The 15,541-nt window shown below is 50.6% G+C and overlaps 2 protein-coding genes across 2 annotated transcripts; one reads left to right on the forward strand and one right to left on the reverse strand.

Moving 5' to 3' along the window:
* Window positions 1-14: 14 nt before the first annotated feature.
* Window positions 15-2,558, reverse strand: LOC123125227 (subtilisin-like protease SBT1.4). The gene has a single exon (XM_044545755.1). It carries the CDS (start codon window positions 2,556-2,558, stop codon window positions 204-206), a length of 2,355 nt encoding a protein of 784 aa, XP_044401690.1. The 3' UTR covers window positions 15-203.
* Window positions 2,559-11,132: 8,574 nt separating this feature from the next.
* On the forward strand, window positions 11,133-14,154 carry LOC123122264 (vacuolar protein sorting-associated protein 22 homolog 1). Its single transcript, XM_044542440.1, has 7 exons — window positions 11,133-11,447; window positions 11,540-11,650; window positions 12,515-12,650; window positions 12,748-12,902; window positions 13,072-13,179; window positions 13,484-13,573; window positions 13,842-14,154. The coding sequence occupies exons 1-7, from the start codon at window positions 11,397-11,399 to the stop codon at window positions 13,947-13,949; spliced, it is 759 nt and encodes a 252-aa protein (XP_044398375.1). The 5' UTR covers window positions 11,133-11,396; the 3' UTR covers window positions 13,950-14,154.
* The last annotated feature ends 1,387 nt before the right edge of the window (window positions 14,155-15,541 follow it).

A 15,541-nucleotide genomic window follows, 5' to 3' on the forward strand; every position in this document is an offset into this window, starting at 1 on the left:
AATTTAAGAAGAACTTTTTGAAGTAATATGTATAAATTGTTTGATACGAGTATTACTTTTGGATGCACTTGATTTTTTGTACATCCTCACATATACATATATTGATTGATTGGTTGATTATTATGTCGATCTACATATTGAAGGGCACGTGGTTCTAGTTTGGGTCTCGGCTCCCGAAACCTTGGGGACGGGCCCCTGATCGATCACATCTCCGCAACCTGGCTCGTCGGCCAAGTGATGGCGATGGGGCTCGTCACCGAGTGCTTGCCGTCGCTCCACTCGATCGACCCGAACGTGTGCTTCTCCGTGACGTTCCCAAAGGTTCGCTGCGCGAAGGTGATCGCGTACTCCTGCGTCCCCTGCGTCGCGCTGAACTGCAGCCTCCGCGGCTTCACCGTCACATGCACGCCCGCGGGGCTGGTGATCTTTGGCCTGTACGTAGCCCTGGCGTTGCTGCCGACGTTCTTCACGACGCGGCGCTGCGTGATCGCGCGTTTGTCCGGGCCGAACAACGCCGAGAAGGCCGGGTAATTGAGGTCCCCCGCGGCGGCGGTGCCCAGCCGCGTCGAGCAGTTGGTCGCCGCGCTGAACACGGCCATCTGCTCGGTAGTGTAGCCGAGCGCGCGCAGGAAGGTGATGTAGTCCTCCGTGCCGGCGTCGTACACCAGGCCTGGATCGGCGGCGCGGTTGGGGTCCACGTGTCCTGCCCCGCGCGCGAACGGCGTGGACGCCTTGCCCGTGGACATGTCCTCGACGACGGCGCCGGCGCTGTCCACGTTGTACGCGGTGGTCATCAGGGCAGATTTGATCGCCGCCGGGCTCCACTTCGGCCTCGCCTGGCGGAGCAGCGCGGCGATGCCGCTCACCAGTGGGCACGATATCGAGGTGCCTGACATGATGTTATACTGCACCCGTCTCATGTCGCCGTCGAGCAGCGAGGGCGAGACGGCGCCTGTCCAGGCGGCCAGTATGTCCACGCCGGGGGCGGTGACATCCGGCTTGAGGATCTCCGGGACAAGCCGGCTCGGGCCGCGGCTGGAGAAGGATGCCATTCTAGGCGAAGGTGGCGACCGCCCGACGACGGTGCCGTGGAACACGATCGTCGCCACGGGGTATGCTTGTGTGCTTAAGTACTTCTTGATCTTCTCGGCAGCGGCAAATGTGACGGCACTGGCGGGGAGGATATGGGCGCTGGTTCTGGCCTGCCCGCCCTGTGCTTCCTCGCTACCAAGCACCGCTCCGGCGCCACCGGCGAGTTTGACTGCATATCCTTTCTCTGTCCGCCCATTCACTCCGGGGTCGCACAAAACAATCTTCCCGGCAACCATGGTGGGATTGAGCTTCCCGACTTCGCAGGTTTTAGAACCCACGTTTCCGCCGTACACCAATGGTAGCTTTGTCGCCCCAAGCGGCTTGCCGGTGTACAACGAGGTGCCTGTGAAGGTCTCGCCATTGCCGAGAACGACGACGGCTGGGAATTGGCGGTTGATGGTGGACGCGCCGACGGTCAAGAACCACGGCGCGACGTTGACGACGGTGGATTCGACGGGGCCGGAGTTCCCCGCGGAGGCGGAGACGACGATGCCCTTGCTGACAGCGTGGAACGCGCCCACAGCGGTGGTGTCTTTGTAGAACTTGCGTGCCTTCCTGGTGCCGAGCGAAGCAGAAATGACGTCGACGCCGTCCGCTATGGCCTCGTCGAACGCGGCGAGGACGTCGGAGCTCGCGCACCCTTGCCAGCACGCCTTGTAGACGGCGATGCGCGCGCCCGGGGCCGCGCCGACGGCTCTTCCCTCGCCGTAGCCGTAGAAGGACGCGTCCGGCCCGGCAGAGCCGGCGGCGGTGGAGGCGATGTGCGTGCCATGGCCTTCGGTGTCGAGCGGCGACATGGACACCGTCTCGCCAACTGCACGGCGACCGCGCGCAGCCTCGTGGCCCTTGCGGAAGAACTTGGCGCCGACGAGCTTGCCGTTGCAGTACGCGGAAGCGTTGAACTCCGGAGTCGACACGCAGCCGCCGCGGAACGTCCGGGGTGGCGGCGGCAGCGACGGGTCCGCGGCGAACGACGCGCGGCCGAGCGGGTACACGCCGGTGTCGATGACGCCGATGACGACGTCGACGGCGTCGTTGGACGCCGGGAGCAGCCCGGACGACTCCGAGAGCCGGAGGAAGGACGGCGTGAGGGTGGTGTGCAGCTCCTGCATGGCGTCGGGCACGACGGCGAGCACGGAGCCCGAGGACGCGAGGCGCGAGGCCTGGCGGGGCGTCAGCCGCGCCGCGAAGCCCGTGGCGGCGTGCGCGTAGGAGTAGAGCACCCTCGGCGCCGGGCGCGACATCTCCACGGGGACGTGGTCGCGCAGGAAGGAGGCGTATGGCCGGGTGGCCAGCAGGCCGCGCCGCGGCAGCCGGGGCGCATGCGCCGGCGCGACGTGCACAATGTAGGAGGACATGCCGTCCGTCTCGAGCCCCTCCGGCGGGGCCATCGCCGCATTTGCCGGGCCAGTGATGGCGAGCAGCAGGCACAGGGCCACGAGCAGCGGCGGTATGGTCAGCTCCATGGGTCGATCGATGCAGCCCTCGGTCGATCGGGGGCGCTATAAAGCAGACGAACTGGCCAACGGGTGGCAGCGGAGATGATGAGGTGGAGGTGGGGCTCGTGCTCGTCATCGCTCGCATGTTATCCTGTTTCACGTGGCTGCCCTGGCCCTACTCCAGATATCCGGTGGACCGTAGTATGTATTCCAAATTAGTACCAGTACTATGCCACTAGAGTTGCCATGTGCGTATTTCTATGGCGGACGCTGCTGCGTCGTCCGACCACACGATCCAACCAACCTCTCCCACGCCACTCGCTCTCTCGTGGAGTAAATTGCATAAAATCATCATTTTAAGGGCTAGGTTTACGAAAAACACTAGGATACAGTTTCTCTGTGAAAAGCACCATGTCTAGCGTAATTCTTTTGCAAAAACCACTAATCGGCGGATCGGGCCGCGTTAAGTGAGTTTATGATAGTTGGGGCCCATTTTTTGCCTACGTGGCATAACATTTCGTGCCAGATCAGTGTTAATCTAAATTTACAAACGAGTCCTTAGATTTTACACAGACACCCCTAAATAAAAAAACATAAACGCAATCCCCTCCCCAGACGCATCAACCCCGACGCCGGCCCTCCGGCCCTCCTGCGCCTTCTCGCGCTCGTCGGCGAGCGACGACGACCGTGCCTCACCGACATCCCCTCCCAAGGCGCATCAACCCCGACGCCGGCCCTCCATCTCGCCTCCCTGCTTCCTCGCACTGGGCCCCGAGCGCCTCACCACCGGAGCTTCGGCGAGCCAACGCCGATGACCACCAGGACCCCGACGCCACCAGATCCGGCCGGCCTCCGCCGCCCTTGCTCGTTCCCGGCCGGATCCCGCTGGTAGAGCCCCGTCCCTGCTGCCTCCTCTACATCGACCGCCGCCTGTGGCCTCCTCTGCCTCGTCCTGTTCTGGATCGAGGAGAGCGACGACCCGATCCATCGTCCTGTTCTGGGGCCGCGCCCATGGAGGCTTGGGGCGGCAGATGAACCTCGCCGGCGTCGAGGTCGAACAGCTCCTCGGCCAGCAGGCGGCAAGGGGAGGGCCACGGGAGGCGTCCTCTGCCTCGTCCTCTACCTCGGTGCAGCAACGGCGACGGCGGCCTCTGCCTCGTCTGGGGTCGGGATGGGGGCTGCCAAGGTTGGAACGGGTGGTGGCCGTGGTCGGGAGGGGCGACAGCGGTCGGGTCGGGATGGGGGCTGCCGAGGTTGGAACGGGTGGTGGCCGGGGTCGGGATGGGCCTGCGACAAATTTGTTTGGCAAGGAGAGAAATTTGGGGGGGCTTTTTCGCATGAAACCTAAACTGTTATGCCACGTAGGCGAAAAATGGGCCCCACATGTCATAAACTCACTTAACGTGGCCCGATCCGCCGATCAGTGGTTTTAGCAAAAGAATTACGCAAGACATGGTGCTTTCTGCAGAGAAACTGTATCCTAGTGTTTTTCGCAAACCTAGCCCTCAAAGTGGTGGTTTTATGCAATTTACTCCTCTCTCGTGCCTCTCCCTACGAAGCACGCGCCCCCTGACGTAAGCTTTCATACGTATAACCCTCACGTTCTTACGTGATACATCTACGAATAGAGTACGAAGGCATGCTTAACCTTTCAAACAAAATCCTCTCACTCCCTTCACCGGGTAGGCCTTAGTCGCTAATCCTAGCCCGATTAGTCACCTTCACGTTAGTTTTTATGTAAAACCCTGACGTAAGCTTTTGTACGTGTAGCATTGTCCTGCTCCGACAATGCTACATATGCGAATAGAGTAGGAAGGCCCACGTAACCTTCCAAACAAAATCCTCTTGGCCCCTTGAATTTCACCGGGGATGGACCTTAGTCGCTAATCCTGGCCCAATGAATCACATTCACGCCAGTTTTTACATAAAACCTTCACGTAAGCTTTCGTGCGTGCAGCATTGTCCTGCTCCGACAATGCTACATATGCGAATAGAGTACGAAGGCCCACGTAACCTTTCAAACAAAATCTTCTCGGCCCCTTGAATTTCAGTGGGGGTGGGCCCTAGTCACTAATCCTGGCCCAATGAATCACATTCACGTCAGTTTTTACATAAAACCTTCACGTAAGCTTTCGTGCGTGTAGCATTGTCCCACTCTGATAATGATACATCTACGAATATAGTACGAAGGCCTACGTAACCTTCCAAACAAAATCCTCTCGGCCCCTTGAATTTCACCGGGGGTGGACCCTAGTCGCTAATCCTGGCCCAATGAATCACATTCACGCCAGTTTTTACATAAAACCTTCACGTAAGCTTTCGTGCGTGTAGCATTGTCCCGCTCCAACAATGCTACATATGCGAATAGAGTACGAAGGCCCACGTAACCTTCCAAACAAAATCCTCTCGGCCCCTTGAATTTCAGCGGGGGTGGGCCCTAGTCGCTAATCTTGGCCCAATGAATCACATTCACCGATTCACGTCAGTTTTTACATAAAACCTTCACTTAAGTTTTCGTGCGTGTAGCATTGTCCCGCTCTGATAATGATACATCTATGTATATAGTACGAATGCCTACGTAACCTTCCAAACAAAATCCTCTCGGCCCCTTGAATTTCACTGGGGTGGGCCCTAGTCGCTAATCCTGGCCCAATGAATTACATTCACGCCAGTTTTTACATAAAACCTTCACGTAAGCTTTCGTGCGTGTAGCATTGTCCCGCTCTGATAATGATACATCTACGAATATAGTACCAAGGCCTACGTAACCTTCCAAACAAAATCCTCTCGGCCCCTTGAATTTCACCGGAGGGTGGGCCCTAGTCGCTAATCCTTGCCCAATGAATCACATCCACTTCAGCTTTTACATAAACCCTCATGTAAGCTTTCGTACGTGTAGCATTGTCACGCTCCGATAATGCTACATCTAAGAATAGAGTACGAAGGCCTACGTAACCTTCCAAACAAAGTCCTCTTTGCCCCTTGAATTTCACCGGGGGTGGGCCCTAGTCGCTAATCCTGGCCCCACCTACACGCCAGTTTTTACGTAAAACCTTCAGCAAGCTTTCGTACGTGTAGCATTGTCCCGCTCTGAGCTACATCTAGGAATATAGTACGAAGGCCTACGTAACCTTCCAAACAAAATCCTCTTGGCCCCTGAATTTCACCGGGGATGGGTCCTAGTCGCTAATCCTGGCCCAATTAGGCCCCCTTTGTTTGGGCTACAGATTTTGAGAATCGCTATGGCTGTGGATTCCTGAAAATCAGTTGTAGTTGTGGATTCCTGAGAATCACAAGCTAGTTGTTTGTTTACCCTTCTATTGGAACTGCAAGGGCTATGAAATGTCATTAATGTCCCTGAATGCTGGGTACTTTTGAGTTTAGACTGAAATGACAAGTACATATACTACTTAAGTGCAAATTAGCCGATTTTTCTCGAATAAGCACGATTGCGCGTATCATCTTGTATAGAAGAAGGGGGGGAATCCCAACCACTGTTGATGTTACATAGAGTTAAACGCTACATCAACATCAACACACAGCACAACGCATACAACCCACCGCTCCACCTACGAAGCACAGAATACCAGACTACTCACTGCCCGCCCGCCCCACTAGAAGCTCAGACGTGCTATCTACTTCGCCCTTCAACAGCTCGCCTGCTGCCAAGCTCTACCCTCCGCGACGACACGCCTAACTACCACCTCCAACGATGGAGAAGCGCAGTCGAAGACAATTGCGTTCCTGTGCTTCCAAAGCTCCCAAAGCCCGAGGGTAAGAAGCGCCCTCAACTCCTTTGGCTTATGCGCACCTGACGTTCTTGCTACACACCACTCCTTTAGGGTGTCTTGTGCTGTTGGGGGCCACTGCGGTTTCCCTAGGGCTGAGCACAGAGTTCTCCACACTGTTCTAGCGAACACACACGTCAGAAGAATATGGTCGATGGTTTCCTCCTCCTGATCACCAAACGGGCATGCATCCTGGTGCGGGAGACCGCGTCTGGCGAGCCGATCTGAAGTCCAGCATCTGTTTCTCATGGCCAGCCAGGTGAAGAAGCGGCACTTCAGAGGTGCCCTAGATCGCCAGCAAAAGTCCGTCGTTGGCGCCACCTCCCTACCAACGAACTGTACGGCATAAGCGGAACGGACCGAGAACTGACCAGTTCCCAAGCCCAAGATATGGAGTTGGAGACCTGGTCCTGGAGCTGGACCCCTTGCAATCTCTGCCAGACCTCGAGATATTCCATCAGAGCTTCATTATGCCATGTCGGGGCTGATGTCACGAGTCCAAAACCAAGCGAGATGGCCTCATGAACTATCCGTGTGGTCTTTACTCGCTTTGGGACTCTCTCGTAGATTCCGGGTGCAAACTCCTGTATCCGCAGCCCATGTAGCCAATGGTCTTCCCAAAAGAGAGGTTCCTTGCCATTCCCTACTGTCACCTTGGTGGCTACTGCAACTACCGCTAAAGATGCCTTGGGGAGAGCAAACTTGAACTCTGCCCAAGGTCGATCTCGATCCAATCTAATTCACTAGTACAGTCAAGGAAAAGGAGCAATCAAGGCATGGAACGCGTATGCTCATCTGCCTCATCTAATTTACTAGTTCAACACATGTACGTGTTCGTGCACACGTGCACGGCTTCAGCGCAGTCAACCGCTACAATGCATAGACTGTTATTCTTCAGTCGTGCCTGTAGACAGGCGTAGAACGCATATGCTCGCCCGCTTCGCCATGCCACTGGACCATTCCCTCCTCTCCCGGCCGCCGCTCTCCGAGTCCACGTGCCGCCTGATTCGCCATGCCATTGGACCATTCCCTCCTCTCCCCAGGGCCGGCCCTGTGTTTTGGAAGGCCCTAGGCGAACTCAACGATATAGGCCCTTATGTCCTAAGACCATATATACACACGCACACACACACACACACACACATACATATAAAGTAACTTTCAATCATACATTTTTAGTTTAAAATTTGACTACAATAATTCAAATGACTCCGTCAAGAACAACAATAACCAAATTCGAACTAACACCATCAACAACAATAATACTAAAGATCGCAAAATGAAACTAACATGACATGATTACCTCAAATAAGAACCAAATTAGACTGACTCCAACGATAATAAGAACCTTTCAGTGGTAGAATTTTCAGATCACTTTCTTTCTTTTTCCTCCTTTTTTCAGCACCCGACAATTGCTTCTTCTTAGGTAACATGGCAGGCTAGTGTCCAAAAATCATGAAGAATAGATCAAAAGAGGATACAAAGAATTAGGAATTTATACAGCGGATGATTGGAACCCTAGACATGTACATAGAATGGCAAAAAAAATGATAGATTGGATCAGGAAATTTTAATTGGAGGATGGATCATGGATGTATAGTTGAATATGTACATACTAAATAAAGAATAAATAAACTATTGAAATTGTCAAATTGGGGTTTGGGGGATGGACAGAAAGTGAGGAGGATGGATGGAAACGTTTAGACATAATGACTTGCAGACTTTGAGGGATTGGGGACGGCCGCGTTGGAGACTTTGTCAAGACTTGCAGTCGGATGTATACTTGTAGCTGTAGGTATTGCCGCAGTCCCGCCTCGCTGGATGCCGGATGGCCGGGCTGCCAGACTGCCGTGTGGCGCCGGCGCGCAGCTCCAGCGAGCAGCGGCGGCCGAGGCGAGGGCGACGCGGCAAGGCGCCAAGCGAGGAGGCCGACGGGCGTCACGGGCGACGGTTCATCACGATCGACGAAGAAAACAGTCGTGTGCCTGTTAACTGGCGTGAGTCACGGCACCCGATGATTCGCGTTCGCCAAACGATCGCGATAGCTGCTATCTGATGGGCCTAGCCCATCTTATTTCGTTTCTTTTATTCTTTTGTATTTTTACCTATTTTTACTGGTCTATGGGCCCCCCCTTCGCCTGGGCCCTGGGCCGTCGCCCCATCGGCCATACCCCAGCGCCGGCCCTGCCTCTCCCGGCTCGATCCGGTCGAACCGTTTCCATCCCACGCGCCCCCGCTGCCAGTTCAGGTCGGTCGCGACCGGCCTGTCCTCCACCTGGTCGTCCTTCACCAGGCCGGTCCGCTTTTACCCCGATATGGGGGCTGTTTGGTTGCCACCCTGGAGGTCGTGCCTGAGAAAATTGTGTGCCTGACAGTAGCCGGAGAATCTTTTGATATTTGCCTAGCCAGGTAGGATTGCGAAGAAGCTGTTTGGTTGGTGCCTGGCTTGTCAAAGTGCTTACATACAAGATGTGCTACTATTTAAGAATGGGCTCACGTGGGTGCCCTGTTTTCAGATGTGATTAGGAGCTCAGGCAGCGCCCAGGCGCAAGAATTCGAAGGCCTGAGACAGGCTAACTGCACTGCACGTACTACAAGATAGGCTAAGTATGATGAGGGGTTCTCAGGCTAGGCTGGTGGTGGAAACTTCAGGCCGTCAAGCAAAAATGTCTCAGGAAGCTGTTAGGTAGGAGTCCGGCCAGGCAAGGGCACGTCAGGGTGGCAACCAAATAGCCCCATGGTCCTCCGACGGGAGCCCATGTCCCATGGGCACCACGGGAGGAGACGGCCGATGAAGCCCTATGGGAGACTGACGTCCATTGAAAGCACATGCTCTGTTCCTTGATGAGGGTGTGGTGGCAGTTTTGTTGTAAGTTCGACTGGCAATAGGGGCAAGGGTTCAAACCGAACCGTTTTCTTTTGTGGGAAGCTGCAGAATCGACAGAATCATCCAAATCGCGGCTTCCAGATTCTCTTCCCCGGCAATTCAGTTTTTAAAATCGATTCTAGCCAGCTAAAGGAAATCTGGCGTGTTTGTTTGAGTTTCTGATTTTGGAAGGTCCAGAATCCGGGAATCAGTAGCTAGAGCTCAAACAAAGGCCACCTTAATCACCTCCAAGTCAGTTTTTACGTAAAACCCTCACGTAAGCTTCGTACGTGTAGCATTGTCCCGCTTCGATAATGCAACATCTACTAATAGAGTACAAAGGCCTGTGTAACCTTCCAAACAAAATCCTCTCGCCCCCCTGAATTTCACCGGGGTGGGCCCTAGTCGCTAATCCTGGCCCAACTAATCATCTCCACGTTAGTTTTTACGTAAAACCCCCACGTAAGCTTTCGTACGTGTAGCATTGCCCCGCACGCTCGCTCCTACATGTTGGTAATCTGATGGGATCATGGGAGCAGCTCGGGAAGAAATCTAAGACAAGCTTTTTACATGTGTCATGTGTGCAATAAAAAAGTTCTACAACAAACGCACGAAAGGCTAAAATTTAAATCAACATTTTGTTACAATTAACACAACGAAAACTACCAAACATTTTTCAACAACGAAATGCAGTACTCGACTAAAAAACGCTACATTCTTAGTCACTCAACACTTCTTTGCAACGGACCCCCAAAATTTATTCAACAAAAATACCAACTTATCCAACATCACACTGTCGTGAGTTACGGCCACCTGCCGCCAACAAAGAGTTCAAGTAATAGGTGATTCAGCATTGCAGCAAAGCGCTCCCTAGCCCACAACACCATGAAAAACATTTGCAGCACGACACAACATTTGAAGCACACCAATGGGCATCACAAATATGTCACGCATGTGTTTGCAACAGAACACACATGAGCTTGCAGCGCCTCGAGAAGAAAATAGAGGAAGGGTTAGGGGAGAAATCGGATCCAAATCGCTGATTCATTAGCGAGCAGATGGGAAACTTATCCGAAGAAACAAAAATTAGATTCCCCCCCCCCCCACCTCATCGCCGACCACCATGGCCGCCCACGACATGGGGAGAGAGAGACCAACGGGGAGCCCTAGAGAGGTGAGCAAGGAATAAACCAACTAGGGAGAGTTGTCACAAAGGGCAGTTCCTCCACGGAGACCCTTGAGTTGCATTCTACTAACTTTTACTGGACGTCAGTTGTGAGTTTCTTTGGGAGGGGTGAGGGGGGGGGGGGGGGGCAAGAGAAACTAAACATCTCACCTGAGTCTGTATTCTAAAGTGTACAGGTGGACCTCTGCATGCTGAGTATTATTAAATAAATATACGCAAGTGTGGCCACGTGCATATGCTCTGTGTTTTTGACTTTTTTTATACAAACTTATGTTTTCCACAGAGCATCGCAAAGGATCTTGTTGATTTTTTTCAGCTGGATTCGTTCAAATCGTTTCAACTTCTGTTCCAGTGAATTTTCAACTTTGAGCATTATTCCAAAACAAATGTTCATGTCTATCAAGTCAAAAATTTGCTTATTTATGAAAAAGTACCACTATAGTTAATACAAATGTTTATGCTTATCTAAAAAGTATTCACGAATCCAAGAATAAATTGAAATCAATGAGGAGACGAAAACAAAGAGATAAAAATATGAAACACCAAAATAGGAAAAACAAAAGAGACAAAATAAATAGAAAGAACAGAAAAAATAAAGAAGCAGCAAAAATATGTAAGTGTGAAAAGAAAAATATAGGAAAAGAAAAACAGAAAGCATCCAATCAGTTGGGCTGGGCTCATAACGGTTCGTGGTGCGCGGAGACCATCGCGGAAGCCCGAGCCACACTTAACCCAGCCCATATTTGTTCTAAAAAAACTTAACCCAGCCCATCCTTCGTTGACGCCTCGCCGTCGGCAGGCTTCCAGTCTCCGCCACCGCTCATCGCAGCTCGCCCCTCCACCGCCACGCCACCTACCCTTCCGTCGCCCTCGTAGGCTTCACTGCACGCCCCTGCCCGGCTGCCCCTCCGACCCCACCCCGCGCTCAGGACCTAGCACCATCCGATCTCCCACCTCCCATAGGCGCGCCGCCTCCGGGACACCGGGCGGTAGGGCGCGAGCCGCGCGGCAGGAGGAGGAGGAGCATGAGGAGGCGGCCGGGGATCGCCGGCTTGCAGAACGCGGCGGCGACTCGCGTACGTGCAAATTCTTCTACTGGTTAGCCTTTATGGCGCGTGGGTTTCCATCCTTTGGATCCTGAGATGCGACTGTGCTTGGGAACTTCCAGGACAAATTCCGTCAGGTCGGGGAGAATGTGGCGAAGGTCAGGACGGATGTCATGCAGGAGCAGCTCGCGACCTTCAGGTCGCAGCTCGAAGAATTCGCTCGCAAGCATAAGGTAATTCATTGCTTGCGGTAGTTGAAGGGAACTGAAGTGGAGGGGACGAATTGCTCACGGTAGTTCCACTGAATTGACATGCTACTAACTATTTTTCTGATCTACTATCTTCCGCACTTGTTTGTATCTGCTATCTTCTGGATTCTAACAATCACAAATGGAATGACTATTTTTGGCAAAACTGATAACAGTCTACTTACTGCTTCTATATGAATTAAAGTTGTCAATTAAACTTGGAAAGGGGAGCAAACATAATGTGCTGTTGCGATTTTTTGTGTGGTGTGCGGAATTACTCATATATACTCCGGTCTGACTAATATTGCTATACTATTGGGAAAGATGTCAAGAGGGGGGAAAATCAGCCATTTTGATAATTTCCATCATGGCACACCTTATCAAATTTGCATCCAGCAGATTGTACTGTACATATAGAAAGCTATTATGTTACATTTATGGTTTATGGGGGGAAAAAGCAATGCCAGCAACTTCATTCGTTGATTTCTACTATTTTAGTGACATGTATTACCCTGGGGTTTGGCCAATTGATCAGTGATCAGTTAATCACCTCCTTATCAAACCAAGTGAAACCTAATATTATGCTAAAACGTCTGTCTGGATCCAGAGAACACCAAGTAGAACTTTATTTCATACCATCTAGTATCAGTTAGGTGTAATTGATTGCTATTTTTTGTGATAGCTGATAGTTCTAGATTCCACTCTTCTCGTGGCATGATTCCAGTCATCCAGTGTGGTGGTATTACACTTTTATCCGCATGTGCTACAAGAGATGAGAATAAATTTCTAATGGCAAAGCATATTTCTGTTACCTCTGCTAATGCTATGTATACGATTGTGCTAGTGCAGAGTGACATCCGTAAAAATTCGGTATTTAGACAGCAGTTTCATGAAATGTGTGCAAAAGTTGGAGTAGATCCATTGGCATCCAATAAAGGAGTTTGGGCAGAGCTCCTAGGAATCGGTGACTTCTACTATGAATTGGGTTGGTATACTTAAGCTTCCTTTGATATTCTTTGGATCTTGTAAGTTTCTCTTATACCTTTTTATGCTCAGCTTAACATCCATCTCTACCATGGCAGGTGTTCAGATCGTTGACATATGCATAGCAACAAGATCGCATAATGGTGGTCTTATTGACTTGCTAGAACTCCGCAAACTTCTCTGCCAGAAAAGAAAAACTGATCTTGGTTCATTATCGTCAGATGACTGTTTACGTGCTATAAGTAAGCTGAAGGTCAGTCTTATAAGTTTATATTGTCGAATAATATGTTTGGGAAATTGATGTTTCACATCATTTTAGAGTTTGCATTATAATTAATGGATAATCCTTGCTCAGTACAGTGTTATTTGATGTACTTTTATAGCTTTCTGGCTCTTGTAATCCTTCATTTGTGAACTTGCAGGTCCTTGGTAGTGGTTTTGAAGTAATTTCTGTTGGGAAGAAAAAGCTTGTGCGATCGGTTCCTACTGAGTTAAATAAAGATCATAATGGGATACTTGAACTAGCCCAGGTTTGTGTTTTTTAACACAATGTTACAATACAAGCATATCAATTGGCATATGTTGAAAATCAAAATCCCCATACAGTACATTGGATAACTCTTTTGCCAGTTAGGTACTCCCTCTATATTAAAATATAAGACGTTTTTTGACACTATCTTAGTGTCAAAAGGCGTCTTATATTTTGATATGGAGGGACTACTAGACAAGCAAGGCATAGGTTGATAGAACCTATCAAACTGAGAACATGCATAAACTGGTGTAACCTATACCATAATACCACATTAATCTAGTTGTAACATCATTCATATGCAGGCTAAAGGCTATGTCACCGTAGAACAAGTAGAAAAGGAGTTCTCATGGTCAGCTGGCCGTGCAATCGATGCCCTTGAAACTTTGCTAAAGGTAAACACCGCCTCTGGATTTTCTCTTTATGATAGCAATCTACATGGTTCATTCCTGCGCCAAAAGGAAAGAAAATCAGCTTTGTTTTCTAGAATGCAAGTTATGTTGGAACTCTGATATATTTACTCTGAACCGGGAACACTGCGATGAGCCATGTGCACTCCCATGGACACTTTTCATGCCCAGATTAGAATTAGCCAGTAAAAATTCTTTGCCGCGTGTATAAAATCGGCGATTTCTAACCCATGAAACTCTGTTGTGTGATCAGGAGGGACTTGCTATGATCGATGACGGCCACAGTGATGGCAAGCGTAGATACTGGTTCCCGTGCGTCACCCTCAGCCCGGATGCCTCCGGTTCTGAAGCAAAGTCATAATGTACCTGAGCTGTTGTATTTTTACCCTTGTGTTCATGATAGCTGGAACCACCTGTACTACTGGAGCAGTTACATTTTTTGGCTATGTCCTGTGTAAGAAGGAAAAACATTACCGTAGTACCTGAAAAAGTAAATCGTGTGCGATCATTACTTCATAACTCTCTTGTTTTTTCAGTAAAAAAATGTTGCCGCTGGTCGAATTTTACTCCTTTTGTAGAAATCCATTGTCTTCAATTTTAAGCAGTGCTACTGTACACACGATCATTTCAGTACGATTCTTGTCCGACACAAAATTTACAGCTATCATCACATCTGTTCTGCAGGCTGCAGCCATCGATTGGAGTATCGTATGCACAGTAATTCCGAATTTTTAGCGTGAAGACATGGAGTTTATATGAGTTTTTTTTGGACTTTAGTACTCTCTCCGATCCATATTAATTTACGCTGGTACGCCTCAAAAACAATTCACGCTGGTTTAGTACAAAAGTTATGGCCTGTTCTTATAGCAACTCTAGCGAACCCCGCATCCGGCCGGCCCGCAAAACGCGTTTGCAGTTCGTGAAAAACGGCCTTTGCGGGCTGGCTTAGACGATCGCAGATGCAGACCCCCAAACGGAACCGTATAAAAGCATATTCGTGGAATATACATTTTTACGGGTTGGCTTTTGCGGGGTCTGCTCGGGCACCGCTGCGTCGACCCGCAAACAGAAAACGCTCAATTCTTAAATTTGACATAGGTGCCCACAAATAAGTTCAAATTCAAACAACATAATACAGTTTACGCGTAAATAAAAGTCTCAGTTTAGTAGGACAAACGCAAAAGATGGTCTTGCAAAAGAGGGTCCGGCATCATCTTGGTCGATCTTCACTCCGCGCCATCAAGTCCATCTTGAAGTTCATCGCCACCACCGAATCCACCTCCGGCGCTTGTTTCAACTCCCGCACCGAAATCATCGACATTGCCACCATATGGAGCAGAGAAAACATCTCCGGAACTGTAACACGCACCGGCCGATGCAACCATTCTCCTCTTCAAGATTTCTCTCCTTGCCATATCATGCCATGTTTTGGTGAGGTCGTCCATATCATTGCGGTTCATTGACATGATCTTATTCTCTTCGGCGAGCAACTTGGATATGGCTTTGTTTTCAGCGGCACGTGCTCTTCTCTCCTCAATGGCCGCTTTGCGCAGCCCCTCTTCCTTGAGCAACTGCCACTTTTCTTACTTCTCCTTTGCCTTCTTCTCGGCTAACTCTTTCTTGATCTCCAACGACTTCAACAACATCAACTCATTTGATTGCACCATGGCATCAATCTTTTCCCTCAAGCTCGATGCTTCTTGCTCTCTCTTCATCTTCTCCTTAGTCTTCTTGTCGCCATCGGGCTTGTTCAAATTTCTTGGGCCATCATCATCCTCATCTTCATCCATGTTGGTAAGTGAGCCTCTCTTCCGTGGGGATTCTTTGTCGATCAACTTCCATTTCTCGCACTTTTGGAGCAAGTCCCAACAATGCTCTAGTTTGAAGAATTTGCCTTCCGAAGCTTCCATGTCTCTGTATCTATGTTGGGCAATTTTTTCCTACACAATGTGA

The sequence above is a fragment of the Triticum aestivum genome, chromosome 5D (genome assembly GCF_018294505.1).
Source record: "Triticum aestivum cultivar Chinese Spring chromosome 5D, IWGSC CS RefSeq v2.1, whole genome shotgun sequence".
Lineage (NCBI taxonomy): Eukaryota > Viridiplantae > Streptophyta > Magnoliopsida > Poales > Poaceae > Triticum > Triticum aestivum.